We start from the raw sequence: 24,142 nt of genomic DNA on the forward strand, positions 1-24,142 counted from the left end.
GGATCCTGCTGCCGCTGCCGGACCCCCCGGATCCCGCTGCCACTCCCCCCCTGCTGCCGCTGCTACCTACCCGCCGCTCCCGGATCCTGCTGCCGCCCCGGATCCCGCTGCCCCCCCGCTGCCGCTGCTGCCCCCAGATCCCGGATGCCGCTTTTTTTTGCTTCTCGCCGCCGCCTGCCCGCCCGCCCACCGGCCGCCTGGACCCACGGCCCTCCGACAGGTATTTAAAATTTTTTTTTATTTTTTATATAACACACAGGTTTTTGGTTTTTTGTTTTTTTACACTTTTTACACTTCCTGGTGGGAGGAAGGGAGAAAGGGAGAAGGGACTACCGTAGCAGGCCCGAGCCTTGCTACTTTTTCGTTTTTTGGGTTTTTTTTGCTTCGGGAGGAGGGGACCGGATGGGGCTGCAGGAGACCGGACTGGGGCTACACCGGACGGCTGGACCGGGGACCAGGGCGTGTAAGCAATGTTTTTTACACTACACTACACTAACACCTACTAAGGGGAGGCGGTAAACTAGCACGTTAAGGCCGCGGCAGAACAGCGGGTTACTGAGGAGATAATATCAGCGCCCGTTACAGTATCGGAGGGGAATAGCTAATTCCTTCATTATACAGCTTTTTCGTTCATTTACATGCTGGGTGCGGAAAGGGTTATGTGTTTATTTTAGGAAGCGCTAAGGACGCGTGAAACTGGAGACTGTATTGCTGGACCGCCTTACTCGTCTGTATTGTGCGCTCCCAGCACATTACAGACGGGGAATCTTTAACTGAATGTTACTGTATCGACCTGAAAGTGGGTAGCAAGATCTACTTATTTACTTATTTACAATGAAAGTAGGTAACTGCTAACGACGAGGAAAGCGATATTTACAGGATTGCTCTAAAATTGCACAGCAGTGGTGCTGTAAAGATATTTACAGATATATCTCATCAATTCATGAATTCAAACTGAAAAATATCAGTTTTACTATATTATAAATCTTTATCATGACGAGAAGTATTCTTGGCTTTTAACCACTAGACCATGTTCCTTGATTTTAACCATATGTCCAACAAAAGATATCTTCGTTTCACTCCTAATGGACAGGGCCTCCTCAGGGACTAAGTTTTATCAGATGTTAATTCATTTTCCTCCACTACAAACATAGAAGAACATTATCAAATATCAATAGCTGAAGTATCAATTAATAGCTATGACCCTTGAAAAAATATATACAAAATATCCCTCCTAATATGGGGACTAAGTAACTAAAAGTTACCCTTCCAAGTTCAAACCATTACTTTAATAGATCTAGCAAAATCATTTTTTTGACTGCATCAGTCACAATGGTGTCACGTTCTCGTTAAGCACGTCTGAAAACAAAAATGAAAACCACATGAATACTAAATTGAAACCCATTCAGACCACCACCTAATACCTCATTTCAAACACCGCATGAAATGTGAGATGGTAAAAAAGGAATGGACTTACTTAAATCATTTTTCCCGTCGATAGCAGGGCTGAATTAGCCATGCTGTCATGGGATCTGCCCATCAGGTCCAAGAGGCGGAGCTTGATAAAGCAGAGGTAGACTTTTAGTCCCTCTGCGGCTGCGCGTGGGTTCCCGCGCAGGAAGTACAGATTCTCCTCAGTCTGTTCTTTCCGCGCGCCAGAACGCACGCGGAGCTTGTACTCTCTAGTAAAATGTCGTCAAAATCTGGGTTTAAACGTTGCCGATGCGGCAGAGTGATGGCAAAAACGGACGGTCATGACCGCTGCTATCGCTGCCTCGGTGTTAATCATAAAACAAAGGAATGCGAGTTTTGTGCGAAAATGTCGCCTCGGGCGCTAAGACAAAGAGCTTACCGCATTCAGGAGTTACTTACTACCTCTGATCCTTCAGAGGTTCAGTCCTCACCGGGACCGGTGAAAACAAATCAGCAGAAGAAGAAAAGACCCACTTCATGTGATAATGTATCGGATAAAGGTCAGAGCCCAAAAAATCAAAGAGGCCGTTCGCCTATCCGAGATCCTCAACCGTCTTCTTCAAGACACGCCAAACATGGCGCAGATCGCTCCACCCGACCAAGTAAGTCGGCGCATGGCAATGTGCGCCATACTATGGCGCAGGACCGGACGGCGCCGACAACTTCGGCGCAGGAGAAAAAGAAACTAAAGGCGCATAGGCATTCCACGGCGCGGTCAGCGCCTCGCCCCTTTACTGCGCAGATGGTACCGTTCGTGGACCTGACGCGGACAGCGCATCACTCGGCGCAGTTGGCGCATTCTGCGCAGCAACCTCCTGCGCAGTCTACACTAACATCTGCGCAGACAGCGACACAAAAACCTTCGGCGCAGTCCTCTTCGCATTCCGCGCCGGCGCAACCGGCGCCGCAGTCAGATTCGGCGCAGACGGCGCCCAGCCAATCGACTTTACAATTATCTGCGCCATCAGCGTTACATCCTGTTAGCATAACGGCGCTACAGGATCTTTCTAAACAAACTTTCAATCCTGAACACATTCCAACTGAATCTGAGAGAAGTATGCATGGTACAGAAGTCTCTGTAAAAGACTCTTCCCGCAGAATAAGGGTTACAGAGAAATCCCATAGAAAAGATTGGTACTCTCTTTCAGGGAAGTCCATCTCTGAAGACAATACACAGGGGGTTAAATCTCTCACAGTACATCGGAAACGAAAGCGTCGATCTTCTCATTCCGCTAATTCATCTAGTTCTCATCCCCCTTCCAAAACTTCGTCTCAGTCACAAAAAGAAGTGGTAGCCCAGTTCTTCGAACTCATCGACACCGTGAAGAAACTCATACTTGTCGTTCTTCCACTGCTCCGAAAGCATCTAGAACCAGTACAAGGAAACTTTCTTCATCACCTTCGTCATCTCGCTCTAAATCTATTACGAAGTCAACAACCTCTGTTTCAGCTTCTCAACACTCGTTCTCTAGGAGCAGATCTCTTACCCCGGTTTCTAAATCTCCTCCGCCCCAACCAAGAGACCGCAGTGATCAAAGGCCGACAATGCCGGCGCATGCTAAAGAAGCATTTTTTCAACTTTCCCAGTCTTTGACAGGATTCTATGAAACCATAGAATCCGCTTTTATGATGCCTGCTCGGGATGAACCGGCAACTGCTGTAACAATGTCTCCAGTGAGAACCACCACACATCAGCAGCGATCACAGTCTCCTGCTTCAGGTCACAGGCTATCGCCTTCGCTTAGCAGCCATACACATCAAAGGTCTCCAACACTGTCTCCATCTCTTTCACCTTCCTCTTCAACAGGGTTTCCTTCGGACCCATTGGATATACCTTCAGAACCATATTCTCCACCAGAGGATCTCACATATCCAAGGTTTCTGGAGAAAATAGGGAAGATTTTGAATTTACCGTTACAGAAGGAAGTGGACCCACGGGCTGAAACCCTTGGTCTCCTTCGCATCTTCGAGACTCCCGGTGAACCTCTGGCTATACCGCCACACGAGTTACTTCACCAAGTTCTGCTAAAATCATGGGAAACACCCCAATCTATTACTGCTGTTTCGCGAAAGTCTGACCTAAAATTCCGTATGAAGAAAGAACCACCTTATTCTCTTCCACAGCTTCCACATGAGTCCATTGTGGTAGAGTCCGCTATGCAGCGTTTTAGGAAAATGAGATCCCATTCTTCTTACCCGCCAAATAAAGATAACCGATATTTGGATGAAGTTGGAAGAAAACTTTTTCAAAATTCCATGTTGAGTACCAGGATATTGAACCACCAGTTCTACATGGTTCAATATCTTTACGAATGCATCCAAGCGACTAAAGGTCTTTTGACTACCTCAGCCACTACTGCCCCTCAAACTCTCCATGATATGGAGGAGTGCACTAGGCATTTGCTTCGGTCCATATATGAAGGCATGGAGACTTCCTCAAGGGCGTCCGCAATTTCCATAGCGGCTCGACGTACCGCATGGCTTCGTTCCAGCTCCATAAGGGAAGATGTCCATCACAAATTGTCCAATCTTCCGTGCATTGGAGATAATCTGTTTGGGACCAAACTCCAAGAAACAGTGGGAAAACTGAAAGATGAGGCACTCGCGGTGCAGTCACTACAGTCCTCTACTTCAACTCAGTACCCCAGGCGTACTTTCACATCTAGTCGCCGTCCAAATTATAGTCGTAGACCTTATCGGTCTTACCAACCCTATAGGCCTCCTACCTATCCAGCGTATCAAAGACCACAGCAACAGTCTCAACAAACTCAACAGCCACGCCGAGGACGCCCTCGTAATCAACGTTCTCATCAACAGTCTTCCACTACAACTACGAAACCTACACAGTCTTTTTGATTTCGCAGCCACCACTTCCCCTCCATGCTCCGCCAGGCAGGATTCAGGCCTGTTTTCCGAAATGGCAATGCATTACGTCCGACCAATGGGTGTTGCAAATAGTACAAACCGGTTATCAGTTACAATTTCAACGCAAACCGAGCCTCCCGTTTCTTCCCCTAACTCGGTCTCCGAGTTCAGAAAGTCAACTGCAGTTGGAAATCTCCTCTCTACTTCAAATGCGAGCCATCAAGAAACTTCCACAAACACAAGTCAACCAGGGATTTTATTCCCCATATTTCCTTGTGCCAAAGAAGACGGGAGGACATCGCCCCATCCTAGACTTACGAGAGCTCAACAAATTCCTTGTGAAGGAGAAATTCAAGATGGTATCTCTAAAGACCATTCTTCCCTTACTGCAGCCCAACGATTGGATGTGTTCCATCGATCTCAAAGATGCCTACACTCACATACCAATCCATCCCGAATCCTGGAAATACCTGTGTTTCGAACACCGGAGCATACATTATCAATACAAGGTACTCCCCTTCGGGCTTTCAGCAGCCCCCAGAGTATTCACCAAGTGCATGGTGGTAGTGGTGGCTCACCTCCGGAAACAGGTAATAACGATTTTCCCGTATCTCGACGACTGGCTAGTAGTAGCCTCTTCAGGGGACACTTTACTCAGCCAGCTTCAAACGATAATACCATTTCTACAGGAACTCGGTCTGATTGTAAATTTTTCAAAGTCACATCTACAGCCGACACAGTATTTAACTTTCATAGGAGCACAACTCGACACCACACGTTGCAGAGCTTATCTTCCAGTGGAGAGGCAACTTCTCTTAAAGCCTCTTCTCCTCCATCTCTGCGAGAGTCGTTCAGCGACGGCGAGACAATTGTTAGTTGTCTTGGGACATATGGCGGCAGCCAACTTCATGGTTCCCAACACCAGGCTCCACATGCGACAACTGCAGTGGGGATTGAAGCGTCAATGGAAACAACACGCTCAACCACTGACACACACGATCACAATTACTGCAGCCATGCGCCAAGACATTTCATGGTGGATGAACCCCACTGTTCTAACAAAAGGAGCGTTATTTCGCACTCCAACTCACGACTTAGTTCTGACCACGGATGCCTCAAGGAAAGGTTGGGGAGCGCATCTGGAGTTATACGAGACACAAGGTCTCTGGACTCCTTCAGAACAGGAACTTCAAATCAATTTATTAGAACTCAGGGCGATCAGGAAAGCGCTGTTAGCATTTCAGATTTACTTAAAGGGCCACAGAGTAATGATTTATACGGACAATCAGGTGGCCATGTTCTATATCAACAAGCAAGGAGGGACAGGATCCTGGACCCTCTGCAGGGAAACGTTGTTGATATTTCAGCATGCTCATCTCCATTGCATTCATCTCCAAGCAACATATCTGCCGGGAGTAGACAACACGAGAGCCGACAGATTAAGCCGCGTATTCCATCCTCACGAATGGACTCTTCATATGGAAGTCGCCCAACATGTATTCAAACAGTGGGGAACCCCCACAATCGATCTTTTCGCAACGGAGACCAATGCACAAGTTCCTCTGTTTTGCTCCATTCGGCCCAGCCTGTACAGGGAAGCGCAGGATGCGTTCCTGCTGTCATGGTCGCAAGGTCTACTGTACGCTTTTCCGCCAATTCCTCTCATTTCCAAGACCATTCAGAAATGTATAGAGGACAAGGCCTTTCTGATCCTCATTGCTCCAGCGTGGCCTCGTCAGCCGTGGTACAGTTATCTGCTCCACCTGTCACAGCAACCTCCCATCCACCTTCCGCAACGTCCCGATCTCCTAGCTCAGGACCAGGGAACTTTACTACACCCCATGCATGCCTCTCTTCATTTGATAGCATGGCTATTGAACGGAGCTGTTTCACCGATTATAAGGTCTCAGAACGAGCACAGCTCATTCTTTTAGAATCCAGGAAGTTATCAACCAGACGTAATTATAATTATAAATGGAAACGTTATGCTGTTTGGTGTACAAACAACGGATTACATCCAAAAGATTGTCCCCCGGACAAACTACTGGACTATTTATGCACGCTTTTTGACACTGGACTAGCTGCCTCTTCGATTCGGGTACATCTCAGTGCCATAGCAGCTTATCATGCTTTGTGTAACAACGCAACTATCTCCACTCATCCACTCCTTTCCCGTTTCATCAAAGGACTATATCGGATACGACCGCCTACATCCAAACCGACCATACCATGGGATATTAACACGGTTTTGGAACGCCTCATGCTTCCCCCATTTGAACCAATGGACTTAGCACATCCTAAATACTTAACCTGGAAGGTGGTCTTCCTGGTAGCCGTAACTTCGGCGAGAAGGGTGAGTGAATTGCAAGCATTGGTACACTATTTTCCTTACTTTCAGTCTTACCCTCACAAAGTGGTGCTCAGGACCCATCCATCTTTTTTACCAAAAGTAATTTCGTCCTTCCACCTTAACCAAACCATTGAACTTCCAACCTTTTTTCCACCGCCTCATACCAGTGATAGAGAAAAGCTGCTTCATACCCTGGACTGCAAACGGGTACTACAGTGTTATCTTTCCAGAACACAAGCCGTTTCCAGACCTTCACAGTTGTTCCTTTCCTTTGACCCTAAGGCACCGGGTCTGCCAGTTTCCAAACGGACCATTTCTAGTTGGATTGTACAGTGCATTCAGTTTTGCTATAGATCTAGCAACATACCTCTCTCCTCTACTCCTAATGCTCATCAAGTAAGAGCTTGGTCCACCTCGTGGGCTCATCTTAACAATGTCCACCCAACAGACATTTGCAAATTAGCCACGTGGACTTCTCTCCACACGTTCACTTCTCATTACTGCCTCCACCAACAAACCTCTCGGGATGCAAAGATTGGGCAAGCAGTATTACATTCCTTATCATCTGATCCTCAAGGACTGCCACAGTGATGCGATCACGGACAGCTACCGCTCATATTAACCGTGATCTGGAGCTTTGGACTCCCATGACAGCATGGCTAATTCAGCCCTGCTATCGACGGGAAAAGCAAGTTTGCTTACCGTAAACGGTGTTTCCGTAGATAGCAGGATGAATTAGCCATGCTGACCCACCCTCCTCCCTGGCAGTCCATAAGTCTTCGACTACTTCAGCTTAATCACAGACTGAGGAGAATCTGTACTTCCTGCGCGGGAACCCACGCGCAGCCGCAGAGGGACTAAAAGTCTACCTCTGCTTTATCAAGCTCCGCCTCCTGGACCTGATGGACAGATCCCATGACAGCATGGCTAATTCATCCTGCTATCTACGGAAACACCGTTTACGGTAAGCAAACTTGCTTTACCAGAGCCAAATTGAACTTCATTCCGCTAAACACTGACAATGAAGCTGTAGTTCAACAGCACCGCGCCTCTGTGTCAAGGCGCCAATTCGCGTGCTCAAAGGAGCATTTCTCTAAGGAAACACAAAAATAAACATAGTATCAAAACTAAAATCAAAGCTTAAACTTACCAACCTTTTTCAGCAGCACTCCTTCCGATATCCACTACTAGCCACCGCCGTACTCACGTATCGCCGGAAATGACGCAACTCTCCGTCATTCACCAAAACGTATCCAATTTGTATACTAAAACTTTATATAGAAGAAACAATTAAGGCTGCTCTGTCTACCATCATATCGGAGATATAGGAGAGACAATTAAGGCTGTTATGTCTACCCTCATATTGGAGATATAGACCCCTAGGAAAGTAGAGAGTCATAAGCCGAAATAAGAGACAACATGTCAACACAAGGGAGACAATTAAGAATGTTCTGTCTATCATCATTTCGGTGATATAGGCCCCTAGGGGAATTAAATAATCATACGCCAAAATATATCATAACATATAGACACAGCCAAAAAGTAAAAAAAAAAAAATAAAAAAAATCCAGAAAACATCAAACCCATTCCCATTCAACTAGCCAAAAGCCATCAATACAATTATACTGGCAAGAACAGATTTTGTATCCAATTAAGCAAACAAATTAAGGAAAGCACTCCATTCGATTGGTCCATTGAGCCCAGACAGAGCTACTGTATGCCAGCTGAAAATAAAGCGTTGTTCTGCTTTCCTCAAGGCTGCAGACAAGTCCCCTCCATTCTTAAGAATGATTTGTTTAATCACAAAAAAGCGGATATCATCTAAAGAGTGGTTCTTTTCCACCCAGTGGTCCACCAAAGGGGCATGTTCACGTAAAGATTTAATACGGCTACGATGTTCAATAATGCGTGAACGGACAAGCCGCGCAGTTTGACACACATAGATCAAATTGCAGGGACATATGATAGCATATACCACACCATTGGTGTTACAATTAAACTCCTTGGGTATCTTATAGGGATATTTCAAGTTAGGATGATGAAAAAACTTACACTCGAGCGTAAGAGGACACACTGAGCAAGACCCACATGGGGTCTGTCCGTGAAGTGAATTTAAATCCTCAGGTTCTCTCCAATGTTTTAATTTGTCATATAAAGATTGATGTTTTTTAACTGCAAAGATTGGATTTTCTATAAAGCAAGGAGTAGATGATAAAACATGCCAATGCTTGAGAATAACATTTTTTTACTTCAGATAATTTAGAGGAGAAAGGAATAGTACAAATCATACGGGTGGCAGATTCCCTAGGATTTTGAATTAACAAATTGTCCCTATTAGAATACAATGCACGCTTGTATGCCCTTCTGATGGTAGTCCGAGTATATCCTGTGGCAAGAAATCTATCCTGTAACTGTTGAGCTTGAATTTTAAATTCAACAGTGGAAGTGCATAAAAGCAAGTTTGCTTACCGTAAACGATGTTTCCGTAGATAGGATGAATTAGCCATGCTGTCATGGGATCTGTCAATCAGGCCCGGGAGGCGGAGCTTGTCAAAGCAGAGAACAGAGCTTTGCTCTCTGCGGCTGCGCATGTGTTCCCGCGCAGGAAAGTAACGGTATCTCCTCAGTCTGTAATAAAGCTGTAGTGTAGTCGAAGACTATGTGACTGCCAGGGAGGAGGGTGGGTCAGCATGGCTGATTGTAACAAAATAAATTGTGCTGAAGTGGAAACTCCTTGTTCTGTTAGAAGGAGCCTTTCAATCTCCAAGCTGTCAAGTATAGAGATGAATGTAGCGGGTGTAGTAGTGTTCCTTGATCTTGGCTGAGAAGATCTTGACGATTCGGTAATAGAATTGGATCCTTGATGGATAGTCGAAGTAGGAAACTGTACCATGGTTGCTTCGGCCATGCCGGGGCTATGAGTATCAGTTGAGCTTTGTCCGCTATGCACTTCTGAATTGTTCTTGTTATGAGAGGTATGGGAGGAAAGGCATAGAGGAGGCCTGTCGTCCACGGAATGAGGAAGGCATCTTGGGCGATCCTGAATTGGCTTGGTCTTATCGAGCAGAATTTGGGAACTTGAGAATTGATCTCTGTTGCAAAGAGATCTATGGAAGGTGTCCCCCACTGCAGAAATATGTCCTGTACTATTTCTGTATTGAGTGTCCATTCGTGGGGATGAAAGATGCGGCTTAGCCTGTCCGCTCTTGTGTTTGCAACTCCCGGTAGGTAAGTTGCTTGTAGATGTATGCAATGCTTGTGAGCGTGTTCGAAGATTGTCAGGGTCTCTTTGCAGAGGGACCATGAACCGGACCCTCCTTGTTTGTTGATGTAAAACATCGCTACCTGGTTGTCTGTGTAGATCATGACCCTGCGTCCTTTCAGGTGGTCTTGGAAGACTCGTAATGCATTGCGAATCGCTCTGAGTTCCAGTAGATTTATTTGTAGATTTTGTTCCGAGAGTGTCCATAACCCTTGGGTTTCATAAATCTCGAGGTGAGCCCCCCATCCCTTGCAAGACGCATCTGTGGTTAGAACTGCATTGTGAGGAGGGGGGCTGAACAATGCTCCCTTGGATAAGGTGGAGTCTAGGAGCCACCATGCTATATCTTTTTTCATTTCTGCGGTCAGCAATACTTTTTGCGTCAATGGTTGTGAATGCTGTTTCCATTGTCGTTTTAGACCCCATTGTAGGCGTCTCATGTGTAGTCTGGTGTTGGGCACCATGAAATTCGCCGCTGCCATGTGGCCCAGAATTACCAGGACTTGTCTTGCTGACGGCCTCTGAGTATGTTTCAAGGTGTGCAGAAGTTGACAGAAATGTGATATTCTGTCGTCTGGGAGGTATGCCCTGTTGCACGTAGTGTCCAGGCATGCGCCTATGAACTGTAACTGCTGTGTTGGTTGAGGCTATTATGAGCCAGTCGTCCAGATATGGAAAGATGGTTATACCTTGTTTCCTGAGATGAGCCACCACCACTATCATGCATTTGGTGAAAACTCTGGGTGCAGCCGATAGTCCAAAGGGAAGAACTTTGTATTGGTAGTGTTGATGTCTGTAGCGAAAGCACAGGTAACGCCACGAGGATGGATGGATTGGAATGTGCGTGTAAGCATCCTTCAGATCGATGGAGCACATCCAATCGTTGGTTTGAATGAGAGGAAGAATTGACTTCAACGATACCATTTTGAATTTCTCCTTGGTGAGAAATTTGTTCAACTCCCTTAGGTCTAGTATGGGGCGAAGGCCTCCAAACTTCTTGGGTATGAGGAAGTACGGGGAGTAAAATGCTGCTAAATTGGGGTGTGGGTGGATTTGTCGAATTGCTTGTTGCTTGCGAAGTAAAGCAATTTCCTCCCCCAGTTGTGGATGGGAATTGTAGATCTTGAGTGTGGAAAGATGAGGCAAGATGGGTTTTGTTACAAATTGGAGTTGGTAGCCTTGACGTACTATCTCCAGAACCCATTGATGTGATGTTATTCTTTCCCAGACATTCAGGCAAGCATGAATTCTGCCTGGAGGAGCTTGATGTTGTGGTGGCGGCTGAGTAACTAAAAAGATGACGTTGGTTTTACTGCAGTAGTCGGCTGTTGTGCCTGTTGCCTCTGGTTACGTGGTTTACCTCTTCGTTGATTTGAGGTATTGTTTTGTGGAGCAGGACGTTGGTAGGCAGGGTATGGCTGCGTACGAAAAGATTGATAAGATCTATAGGGTCTTCTGGCATATGATTGTCTACGGGTAGACCCCACATAACGACGTGTAGTCGAGTAAATAGGATTCGATGTTAGAGATTGTACTGCTAGAGCTTCCTCTTTTAATTTACTTACTGCGTCCTGGAACTTTTCTCCGAGCAAGTTATCTCCTGTGCATGGGAGGTTTGTTAGTTTCACATGCAAGTCATCTCTTATGGAACTTGAACGTAACCATGCTAGTCTGCGGGCTGCAATAGCTGCTGCAGATGCTCTGGATGATGTTTCATGTGCTTCATAGATTGATCTCAATAGGTGTCGAGAACATTCCTCCATGTCATGAAGAGGCTGAGGTATCTGTTCCGCTACTGAGGAATGTATACCTTTCATAGCTTGCATACACTCAATCAGATATTGTACCATGTAGAACTGATGTTGCATAATTCTTGCGGTTAACATCGAGTTATGGTATATTTTCCTACCAAATTCATCCAAATATTTGTTGTCTTTCCCTGGTGGGAAAGTAGTGTGCAACTGTTTTCCTGAACCTGTGCATCGCCGACTCTACTACGATTGATGCGTGAGGCAATTGTGGTAGAGTGTATAGTGATGCTTTCTTCATACGAAATTTCATGTCTGTTTTCTTGGAAACAGCTGCAGTTGTATAAGGCGTTTCCCAGGATTTTTGTAAGACGGAGTGCAGGATTTCTTGTGATGGAAGAGATGTTGGTTCCACCTGAGTATCAAATATCTTTAGAAGTCCAAGAGTTTCCGCTCTAGGGTCTGTTTCTTTTTGGACCTATAGGTGAAGAATTGTACCCATTTTTTCTATGAATTTTGGGTATGTAAGGTCTTCAGGAGGAGAATATGGCTCCTGTAGTTGGTCCTGTGTATCTGACAGACATCCCACCGATGATGATGGGGATGTTTGTATTGAAGGAGAATCAAAATATGTATCCTGTCTGTGAGTAGGCGAGGTTGGTTGGTTTGTCCTGGGAGATGTCGGTGGTTCTGCCGACTGCTCTTCATTAGACTGTGCTTTAGGTTTTATAGCATTGTCCTCAGAAGTATTAGTTATTTTAAACAACATTTTGTTTTCAGTCCATTTTCTAACACAGCACCCTTCTACACTTTTTCTCCCTCTCTCCCCCTTCCCCTCGTTCACTCCTCCCCTTTCCTCCACTCAGTCTTACTCACCCTCTGTCTCCCACTGCCTTCTTCCCCTCACTCTCACCTCCCTCCCCTTCCCTCAGTCACTCCCCACCCTCTCTCAATCCCATCCCCTCCCCCTCAGCCCTCCTCCACTCCCTTTTTCTCTGCTCCACAACTTCTTACCCTTCCACTTACTCACATCCCTGTCTCTCACCTCTCCCTCATTCTCCCTCTCCCCCTTCCACTTACTCACATCCCTGTCTCTCACCTCTCCCTCATTCTCCCTCTCCCCTCACTCTTCCCCACCCCCTACCTCCCTCCCACACACTCACCCACTCCTCCCTCACTCTCACTCAGTCCCTCCCTCCCCCCTCTCACTCAGTCCCTCCCTCCCAGTCCCTCCCCCTCACTCAGTCCCTCCCTCCCAGTCCCTCCCCCTCACTCAATCCCTCCCTCCCTCCCACTCAGTCACTCCCTCCCACTCCCTCCCTCCCTCTCTCTCTCTCCTCCCTCCCTCGCTACTGGCCGCCGCCCGCCGCCACCGCCGCCGCCCGCTACCGCCGCCGCCCGCCGCCACCGCCGCCGCCATGTTTTTTTTTTCTGACGCTGCCTAAGACCGACGTGCTTGCCCGCACATGCGCAGTAGAGCTGCTCTCTACTGCGCATTTGCGGCACGTCGGTCAACCTTCATTTATTAGGTTGATGATGATTGAAGCATCTCGTAAAATCCTGCTAGAGACTGCGACAATTGAAAAAATGCTTCTCTTGTATGAGAGGGCATTATCATACGATTGTCTTGTTGTTGTGGGATAATTGTTGGAGGTGAAGTTGTAGGAACTTCCCTATCTCTCCGTGTCTTATTGACTGGAGTATTTCTTAAATCTTCCGAATCTGAAGAAGTGGTAGAGGAAAGAATTTGTACCAGTTTTCTTAATGAGCCGGTAGTAGATGGAACTTTATGAGATGATTTAGAAGTCGAAGGACTCATCTCCCATGTCGCACTCCTCTTTTTTAATCTTTTAGAATGGGAGTGATGTGAGTACTTATGATAGTCCTCAGATGAAGACTCAGTATCTGTGACTTCCGCCTCGGAAGAAGAGCTGTGTGAAGGTAATCATTTTCGCTTTAACTCTCTCTTTAATTTTTGAGGCAAGTAATTTTGGTTTCTACGCGCAGATCTTAATATATGCGCTGAATTAGATTTATGCGCGGATATGTATTTACGCGCAGATGTAGAGGTATGCGCGACTGTAGACTCATGCGCACTTGAATGTCTGTGCGCAGAAGTAAAATTGTGCGCGGTTGTAGTTTTATGCGCATATTTCTTTGATCCCAAGCGCACAGGGTTTTTCGGCGCCGTGCGCATAAGTTTCCTTACAGTCGGCGCCGTGCGCTTAAATGTTTTCGGCGCCGTGCACGCAGGTGTTTCCGGCGCCATGCGCGTAAGTGTTTCCGGCGCCATGCGCATAGGTGTTTCCAGCGCCGTGCGCATAACTGGTCGGCGCGGTGGTCTCTTCTGCGCCATGCGCGCCGGAATCGCTAAGTTGTGCGCAGACTCTGTCTTCGGCGCCGGTATATGCGCATTTGGCGCCATAGGCGCAGAAGTCTTCGGCGCCGAGGGTTCCTCCTCCGATGAGGTACGTTGCGGCTCTATAGGCACTGGGGATTTATGAGAACCCATTGGCCTTTGATTTTTTGCTTTCCTTTTACCTCTTATAGTGGAGGACTTAGGATCAAACGGCAAAGATTTCTTTTTCGATGGAGCCGATGAAGTGAACGGGCCAGGCGATGATTGAGCCTCTGACGGATCGCGGGAGGCAAAAAGTTCCTGAAGCCTATAGGCCCTTTGTTTTAATGCTCTTGGTGACATTTTCGAGCAAAACTCACAATTCTCTGTATGGTGATGTGGTCCAAGACATTGATAACATCGATCATGTCCGTCCGTTACCGACATCCGTTTTCCACAGAGACAGGGTTTAAACCCCGGTTTTGACATTTTATTTCTGTTTTTTAAAAACTGAGGAGAATAACAGCTCTGCGTGCGATCCCGCTCGCGGAAAAAAACACTGAGGAGATACCGTTACTTTCCTGCGCGGGAACACACGCGCAGCCGCAGAGAGCAAAGCTCTGTTCTCTGCTTTGACAAGCTCCGCCTCCCGGGCCTGATTGACAGATCCCATGACAGCATGGCTAATTCAGCCCTGCTATCAACGGGAAACCGCCTGTACCACAAGAACTGACTAACTGGTATATTATCCTTGAGTTGTTTAGGGTGAAAACTATGATAATGCAACAAGGTGTTTTTGTCTGTTATCTTCCTATGGACACTTGTAACTAATCTCTTCTCATGGACATAAACCTTCATATCCTTCATATCATAAACCTTCATATCATAATTCATTGTAAATCACACACTTCCCTGCTTGGTAATTCTACCATTTTACGGGTTAATATACTATGTTAAAGTTACTATTTTCTCTTCTTCTTGCTCCTAGTTGTACGCCTCCTTGTTTTATTGTAACTGCATCTATAGTATGTTTAGTACATATCTTGTTCTCTGTTCCGGTTATCACCCCACTGTTTATTGTAAACCGGCTTGATGTGATATTTTCACGAATGCCGGTATAGAAAAAATCTAAATAAATAAAATAAAAAAATATCCAGAAATGTAACAGAATATTGGTTCCTAGTGAAAGTAAATTCCAAATTGTGATCACTCGAATTGAGCGAACTCATAAATGAATCCAAGTCCTCATCATTCCCACTCCATATATAAAACAGATCGTCAATGTAGCGTTTCCAGTACATGACATAATGAAATAACGGGGAACTATAAACCCATTTTTCCTCAAAATGAGACACATACAGGCCAGCCACACTAGGGGCCATTAGAGACCCCATGGGTATACCCTTGATTTGTAGAAAATAATCAGATTTATAACTAAATATGTTACGCGTTAAAGCAATTTCAGCTACAGTGCTGAGAAAATTCAATCGTTCAGTGATATCCATTTTAGCAAGTTCCACTTTAATAATTTCCAGGGCTTCCCCTTGGGGGATACTTGTGTACAATGAGGTGATGTCAGCTGTAAGTAACACCCAATTTTGTTAAATTTCTGGTAAGTCTGACAAATGATTTATAAAGTCAGTTGAATCTTTCACATATGAAGGAGCCAATACTAGCTGAGGTTGTAGGAAATAGTCAATCATTTGGGCTATAGGCTCTAAAACAGTACCAATGCTGGCAACAATAGGCCTACCAGGCGGGTTAACCAATGATTTATGAATCTTTGGTAGAATATAAAAATATGCCGTAGTGGGACAAGACACCTGCAAAAACTGATATTCCTTATTGGTAATAATTTTATCCTTCATAGCTATTTCCAAAATGTTAGATACTTGTTGATGCAACTCAAAAGTAAGATCTTGATCTAATTTTCTATAAAAATGCGTATCAGACAACTGCCTATATACTTCTTTATCATAGTTGACGTCGTTCATAACGACGATGCCGCCCCCTTTATCAGCCGATATTATTTTTATAGAAATATCATCACATAGTTGAATCATCGCGCTCCATTGTTCTTTTGAAAGATTGTATTGTACAAACTCTTTCTGGTTTTCCATTTTATCCAGATCTCTAAGTACCAAAGTCTGAAATGTCTGAAGTAAATGGCTAGGGGCAGTAGGGGGAATCCATCTAGATGGTTTATAAAGTCCTCCTTTCTCATATTGGCTGTTTTCCTCCATAAAATATTCCATAAGGTGAAGTCACCTGAAGAATTTAAATAATTCAGTGCAAGTGAAAAAGGAATCATATTTTCAAGCCGGGACAAAGGAGAAACCTTTATTAAGAACTTCTAACATGGATTTAGTAAGTACTTTATCAGACAGATTAAACACTGAAACATCCTTAATGTTAACCAAATTTTCTCCTACCGGCGAAGATTGTAACTGGAGTTACTTAGTTTGCCTTCTGAAATCTGGATCCTCGTATGCCTCTGTTGCCTCGGGATCGCTGGTGAACATGTGAATGTATTCAATAAATATTACACATATTGTGAATTTGTTGTCTCTCTATTTGTGTGGTAGAGTTAATGATAGAGCTATAGGGAGTTATATTTAAAAAGATTACCCTCTGTATTATTATATCGTGTTGGTTACCAAGTTGAGGGAGAGAAATGGAGGATATGCACTCTTATACTGAACAAGCCGCCAATACTATCCTGTCGGGTTTTCACCTTTTTGATTCTTCTGGTGTACATGGTGATATAGTTAGTTGGGATAATTACGCCAAAAATCGAAGAAAAGCTGTGTGGATGGAACTACTCGTGGCCACGTTAGCAGAATATTGTTATGTTAAACGCATTCCACGTGGCTTACGAATTAATAAAGAGCCTTTATTATTTACAGATGATGAGGCTTTTATCCAAAAATGGAATTCCATCCTTAATAAATGTTCCTATGACTTGATGATATTGATTATTGAGAATACTAAAATTAAAATTGAGGAGTTAAAAAAGGAAATTGATTTAGAATTGGTAAAAATTCAGGAGGAATTGCCTACAGATTTGTTGCAAAGTCGTATGAGTGAGTTGCAAAATCAATTAGATGAGTATCGGAAGGAAACGAAAAAAGTAAAAGTTAGTAAATTCCGTAGAGATGAAAAAGTTTATAATGGCGGATACGTATACCATTGGATGCAGGTAAATAAAAAACAAAAATACACCAAAAAGAAAGGTGACTTTTCCTCATCTGATGACTCTACTGATGAATCTGATGGACAACATAAGGAAAAGAAAAAGGATATGAGACAGGTGAGATTTATGGAAGGGGATAACAACTGTAACTCTTATGACTTTGATCAACAATCCAGCTCTAATTTTTTAGACCAGCGAACCCGACGCAACAGAGGCATACATAGGTTAGGAGGAAGAACGGTCTGTGTCTCCCAGAGGCTTGCCAGGTCCTGAGGGGACCATCCCCCCTGGTCGAGCAGGTTGCTGGGGCTAGGGGTCCAGGACCCTGCTTTTTCTTCAAGCCCAGCCAGGGTGATACTGGGGAGCCCGGCTCACTCACCCCAGCCGGACCGATTCAGCACTCGTCGAGGGACAGCGTCTGAGGTAAAAAAAAAAAAAAAAGTTTGTTTCGGTGATTCTCCGGCCTCACTGCGGTGGCAATTTTTCTCCTCCCCTCAGCCCTCCCGCGTGTTCGGTTTGTTATTTCGCGTTTTTTCTTACATTTTTAGTCAGAGCCAGCATGCCACGAGGCACGGCCTGCACAGCCTGCGGCTCCGGGAGTGCGCGCCTCTCGCGGGATGGGCTGTGTTCAGCCTGCATCTCCAGAGGCGAGAGTCCTTTGGGGGTGGTTCGGGGGTGGTTGTTCGGATGCTCGCGGTCGCGATCGGGGAGCGCTCCTCGTTCCCTCCCAAGCCATTTTCGCGGAACGCAGGAAATCCTGCCATCTTGCCATCGGCCCACATTGACGCGCCGACCGCAGAGGGGGCCAGGAATTCCCCACCCTCCCTTTCACCGTAGCGGCCGGTTTCGCGGTCCGCTTCCCCAGCAGCAGCAGCAGGGGGAGGTATGGGGCCTGATACAGACAACATAGATACAGAGGACTCCTGCTCCTCTTTTTCTTCGGGGTTTATTTTAGCGATGCACAGGGCCTTTAAAGCCCGCAAAGCCTACAAGAGGCGTTCGCCCCAGTCGGAGCCCCAAGGGGGTCCCACTTACAGCGGGCGCATCTCGGCCGCGTCCAGAGGTGAAGGAGGGAGCCTCCAAATCCAAACATCCATTGCGGGTCCTTCCCCCCCAGGGAGGAGTCCTCCGACTTGATGGACCCTGAGGATCATGAGGACCCTTCCCCACCTCCGAGGGGGGCAGAGGGAGATGGCACACCGGCACAGGGGACGGCGAGGCAAAGCCAGACTTCTGAGGGTGATGATCCGAGGGTGATATGCCTCTTCCGACGGGTTATTCCCACCATTTTGGGGGAGTTAGGGATTGCTACACCCCTGAGGAGTCTTGGCTTGGATCAATGGATCCAGTGTTGTTGGGTCTGAGTGGCCCCCCTACAACTTTCCCTTTTCACTTCTTGGCGACGGACCTTCTCTTTCGAGAATGGGATACCCCAGACCTGGGCCTAAAGGTCACAAAGGCCATGGATCAACTGTATCCCTTGCCAGATGACGCTCTGGAAGTCCTGTGGGTGCCAAAGGTAGATGCCGTGGTTTCAGCGGTAACAAAGAGGACGACCATTCCAGTCACGGGCATTACGGCATTGAAGGATCTCCAGGGTTGCAAGTTGGAATCCAGTTGAAGAAGATTTTCGAAGTTTCAGCTCTGGGGGCCCGAGCGGCAATTTGTAGTAACTTCGCTTTACGGGCTGGCCTGCATTGGGTACAATAACTACTCGCCAACGAGGGCATGTCAGAGGAAGAAGCCAGATGGTCGTCTCAAAGCGGTCGTGGCTTACAGTGCTGAAGCTCTGTATGACCTCCTTAGAACTTCGGCTCGCTCCATGGTGTCCGCCGTCTCGGCCAGACGTATATTGTGGTTAAGGAACTGGTCAGCGGATGGAGCCTCCAAGTCTCGCCTGGGTTCCTTACCCTTTAAGGGCAAACTGCTTTTCGGTAAAGAATTGGATGATATGATTCAGTTGCTGGGCGAAAATAAAGGATGCCGACTGCCAGAGGACAGGTCGTGTTCCAAGGGGTCCTTCTTATTCTGGTCTAGATTTTGGGGAAATCGTAAGTCTCGGACCCCTCGTCCTAGTACCCCTTCATCCTCCTTTCGTTTGGGAGGGGGTAGACAGCAGTCTCAGTCCTTTCGAGGAAGATGCTTTGATAAGCCTGCTTCCGCCTCTTCGGCCCCTGGCGGTAAGTCGGCACAATGATGTCCCGCCGGTCCATCCCTCTGTGCCGAAGGTAGGGGGCAGACTGTCTCTCTTTTACGAGGAATGGACCACAATCACGACAGACCTGTGGGTACTCTCTGTGTTAAAACACAGTTACGCTTTTGCTCGCCTCCCCAATCCGATATCTTTTCCATCCCCGTGCAGGCATGCAGACAAGCGGATTAGCGATTCATCAGACTTTGGTCCGGTTGGTAGATCTGGGGGCTATTGTCCCAGTTCCCATCTTGGAGCAACGAAGAGGACACTACTCCATATACTTCGTTGTTCCAAAGAAAGAAGGCTCCTTCCGGCCTATTCTAGATCTAAAGGAAGTCAACCGCTGTCTTTGGATACCACACTTTTGCATGGAGACCCTGAGGTCCGTGATTGCTTCAGTGAGACCGGGAGAGTTCCTGGCTTTGCTGGATCTCACGGAGGCATCCCTGCATATTGGAATCCGGAAAGATCATCAGAAATACTTCAGGTTCTATGCTGGCAGTGGTGAAGTCCACTTTTAAAAAGGCCGGACACTCCCGGACATATGCTTCTGCCCCTCCGGTGAGCGAACACAGGGAACTCGATGACATAGGCAGGAAAATGTTCCAGGGGGCTGTACTGGTTGCCCGTATTGTGCCCTACCAGCTATACATGACCCAATACAACCACAACCTGTGGAGGCAGGTCCAGGAGTTTGCGGAGGGCCTTCCCCAGCAACAGTAGAAGGCCCTTGCACCCATCGCCTCACTGGGGCTCGAGGCGGGTAGACATGAGGTCAGGTCTACCTATGATGTTTTTGAGAATGCAGCCTGCCTAGCCTCCAGAGGTGTTTGTGCCAGATGGCTGGCTTGGCTTCGGGCCTCCAGACTCCGACCAGAAGTTCAGGACTGGCTTGCGGACCCCACTTTACAGGCAAGAACCTGCTTTTCCTAGGAGAAAGCGCAGTTGTTTACCTGTAACAGGTGTTCTCCTAGGACAGCAAGATGTTAGTCCTCAAGAATCCCGCCCACCTCCCCATGACTTTGGGTTCACCTTCGGTTTGTTATGTTATTTTTCTCACTCGTATTTTTGCTATGTTACGAGACTGAAGGAGGACCTCGCGTGGACGCGCGGATAGCAGCAGGCTAGGCATGCTCAGTTTGCCAGTCAAAGTTTCTAGAAGCTTTGACAAAAGTTTTCCATGCCGGGCTCTATCGGATTATGTCACTCATGTGAGGACTAACATCCTGCTGTCCTAGGAGAACACCTGTTACAGGTAAGCAACTGCGCTTTATGAGGTATGGTGTAATTTTTTCATAATTCATAAAACGGTTGGACTCAGCATCTGATCTTCTACAGTTGTGTATGTTACCCTCATTGAAACTCTTAGACAGTAGGGGTTAATGTTGATTTCTACATATCTGTGTCCCTTTTGATATTAACAGTAACTAAGAATGATTAATGTGTGGAAAATGCCTTGCTTACATCCATTTCTCTAAAGTTCTGTCTCCTGAACTGTAAAGAATGTGCTTCCCTTTAAAAGAGGGGTCTGTATTTTGGAACTGAGTGTACAAGAATCTGTGATGTGAATTTTTGCAGGCTGATAATTTTTTTTTTCTGTAGGAGCTGTAAAACTGCACACCCCTCTGCTAATGCCTCAGAGCAAGAAGTTATATGAGACCAGTGAGGCAGCTTGTTTTATGGACCACAGTGGGATGCTGGCCATCCTACCCTATGATCTCAGGGTAATTTATTTCCTTCTTTTACACGTGTCTTCCAGTAATTGGTTCATAGTCCAGAATATGGATATCTGAATATCTGAGTTAGCCGCATAACATATAAGGCTAACACTGCTCCTCCCGGAAATACCTCCAGCCTGCCCTAATTTATGCAGCTATATTTTAACTGTGTACAACAATGAATATCATCATTTTGCCATTTAAACGTATAACTTTTCAGTTATTCATCTAAATGATTTTTAAATATTGACCTCTTTATAGCCTAACTAGCTTCTCTTCTCTTAGGACAAAAGGTACAGAGATGGGAAACAAAAATGATAAAGGGTATGGCATAGCTCCTTTATGAAAACGTATGGTCTTTAACTTGAATAAGAGAGGGGGATATGATGGAAGTTTATAAAATAATGAGTGGTGTGGAATAAGAAAATAAGGATGACTGGGCAATTTAATGCAGAAGAAGTTTAATGTGGACAAGTGCAAAGTGATGCACATGGGGAAAAGTTGATGTTTGATTTCATATTAAGATTTATTGCCCAAGAAAAGTACCTGGGCATCATAGTGGACAATACTTTGAAATCCTCGGTTCAGTTTGTGTTGGTGGTTAAAAAAGCAAATAACATGTTAGGAAATATTAGGGAAGTAATGGAGAATAAAATGGCAAATATCATAATGCCTCAGTATTGCTTCATAGCCACATCTAGAATGCTGTATAGCTACATCTCAAAAAAGATATAGTTGCAGTAGAAAAGGTACAGAGAAACGAAAACCAAAATGGTAAAGGGGATGGAACAGCTCTCCTAGAAAAGGAAAGGCTAAAGAGGGTTAGGGCTGTTCAGCTTGGAGAAGAGATGGCTGAGGGGGGATGCATATAAAATCATGAATGGAATAGAACTGGTAAATGTAAATTAGCTATTTACTTCTTCAAAAAAATACAAAGACTTGGGGACAATCCATGAGGTTAATAAGTAGCACGTTCAAAATAAATTGGAGACCATTCTTTTTCACTTAACAGATAACTGAGCCCTGGAATTCATTGTCCAAGAGAAAAAAATGGGTTTAAAAGTTTTTGACAAGTTCCTGGAGGAGAAGTCAATCTGTAATTAACCAAGTAGACTTAAGAAATAGCCACTAACTAACACTGCAAGATAGCAGCATGGGATCTATTGGGATCTTGTCACGTATTTGTGACCTGGATTAGCCACTGTTAGAAACAGGATACTGGGCTTGAAGGACCCTCTGTCCGACCCAGTATGGCGAATTCTTATGTTATCCTTTTAAACAGTGCCAAGATTAGGGAACACACCATGAAACTAACTGGTAGCTGATTTAAAACTAATTTAAAAATGTATTTTTTTCAGTCAACATGCAACCTGTGTAATTTAACACCAGAGGATGTGATCCAAATTAATAATGTAGCTGGGTTTTAAACTTGTTTGGACATGTTTCTGGAAGACAGGTCCATTAGCCTATTAGTTAAATAATCTTGGGAAACATCACCTGTTAATGCCAGGAACTGGTCATGAACAGCAGCCAATGGAACCACCTATTAGGATCTATTTGTATTTCTTGAAAGTGACCCTAATTGGCAACAGTCATAGACATGGCAACAGGATGAACTATAGGTCTGAATGAGAATGGCATTTGTTATGTTGCTGAATCATGTTCACCGATTTGTAATGGAATGTTTTTTTTTTTTATTTCAAGAAATACAGTATTTATACAGCTTTTCTCCTGATTCACACACAGTATAGTCCTGTTACAATAAACAGAAATATTGAGGTAGGCAATTTTCTAATTGGCTGCATTGCTGCAACATCCAGGAATAGTTTTTACCCACAGATTTTGCACCAGTTTTTAAAGTGAATCTGTGTACCTACTTTCACTTTGAAAATTATCCCAAGAAAACCACCCGTACAATTTACACTTGTTAATTGTGCAGGTAATTTTTTCTGAGTAGCAGTACATGCATAGTTTTGAAACTTCAGAGGGTAATTTTCAGTATTTTGCATATGCGCTTATCTGTGCATGTAAAGTATTTTATAAACCGTGTGGTGGCAGTCATATAGTTTATAAAATACTACATATTTCCAACCTAAAAGTTCACACATGTGAGTATGCACACATTTTTCTTTAATGCCGGAATCTACATAATTTATGCACCTATTTTATAAAAGCATGCATATATATTTACATGGGAAATAATTGTAACCTATATGTGTAATAACCTTCACTTTATGCACAGAGACAAGTATTTTATAACATATGCGCAGAGGTCACATGACGCCAAGGAGAGGTGTAGGATGTGTTCCTGCACTGCTCTTGATCTCCACCTCCTATTTTTCATTTTTACAATGGAATACTTTAACATTTAAACATAAGAACTGATCAATCCTGCTTGGTAGACCTTTGTATAGTTGTATCACTAATTTGCTGAAAGGAATTGGCAGTTTTATAGCCTCTAAACCACAACATCAGGAGAAAGAAAAAGTAAAATCGGTGAGCTAGAAAATGACGGCTCCTCTCAGATTACCACCATCGTGGGAGAGATGGAATCTAGAGGCACGAAAGTGGCAGCGGCAGTTATGGCAGCATTAGAGACTAAGGGGGTTATTTTCTAAGGCTTTCGCAAGCGAAAAGGGAATTTTCGCGTGCGATAGCTTGCCAGGGGTGGAGTCGGGGCGGCGAGGAGGTGGACGCGGCGCTATCTTCGCTGGCGGCGATAAAGGTAAGACATGTTATCGCCGCCAGTAGCGCACCCAATAGCACCACCTTTCACGGTGGCGCAATTGGGTGCGAAAGCCGGCAGCGATAACACCGCGGTGGTGCGATCGCTGCTGGCTTTTGCAGGCCCACCCCCCATTACCGCCGGAATTCACCATTCTCTGCAAGAATGGAAAATTCCAGCCTAAGTTTGATAAGGTTTATACCAAACTTGATGAAGTGTTCACACTTCTTGATGATTCCAATAAGCAAATATAGGAGATGCAGGCAAAATTCTGAT

At 45.4% G+C, this 24,142-nt stretch overlaps 1 protein-coding gene across 2 annotated transcripts in view; it reads left to right on the top strand.

Moving 5' to 3' along the window:
• The window catches only part of EIF2AK4 (eukaryotic translation initiation factor 2 alpha kinase 4), a 546,008-nt gene that overhangs the window by 338,442 nt on the left and 183,424 nt on the right, over positions 1-24,142 (top strand). For both annotated transcript variants that reach the window (XM_029600187.1, XM_029600189.1), the window contains exon 23: positions 21,026-21,147. In XM_029600187.1, coding sequence (XP_029456047.1) covers positions 21,026-21,147 — 122 coding nt within the window. The remainder of the gene's footprint in view (positions 1-21,025; positions 21,148-24,142) is intronic.

Source organism: Rhinatrema bivittatum, chromosome 4 (genome assembly GCF_901001135.1).
Source record: "Rhinatrema bivittatum chromosome 4, aRhiBiv1.1, whole genome shotgun sequence".
Taxonomy (NCBI): domain Eukaryota; kingdom Metazoa; phylum Chordata; class Amphibia; order Gymnophiona; family Rhinatrematidae; genus Rhinatrema; species Rhinatrema bivittatum.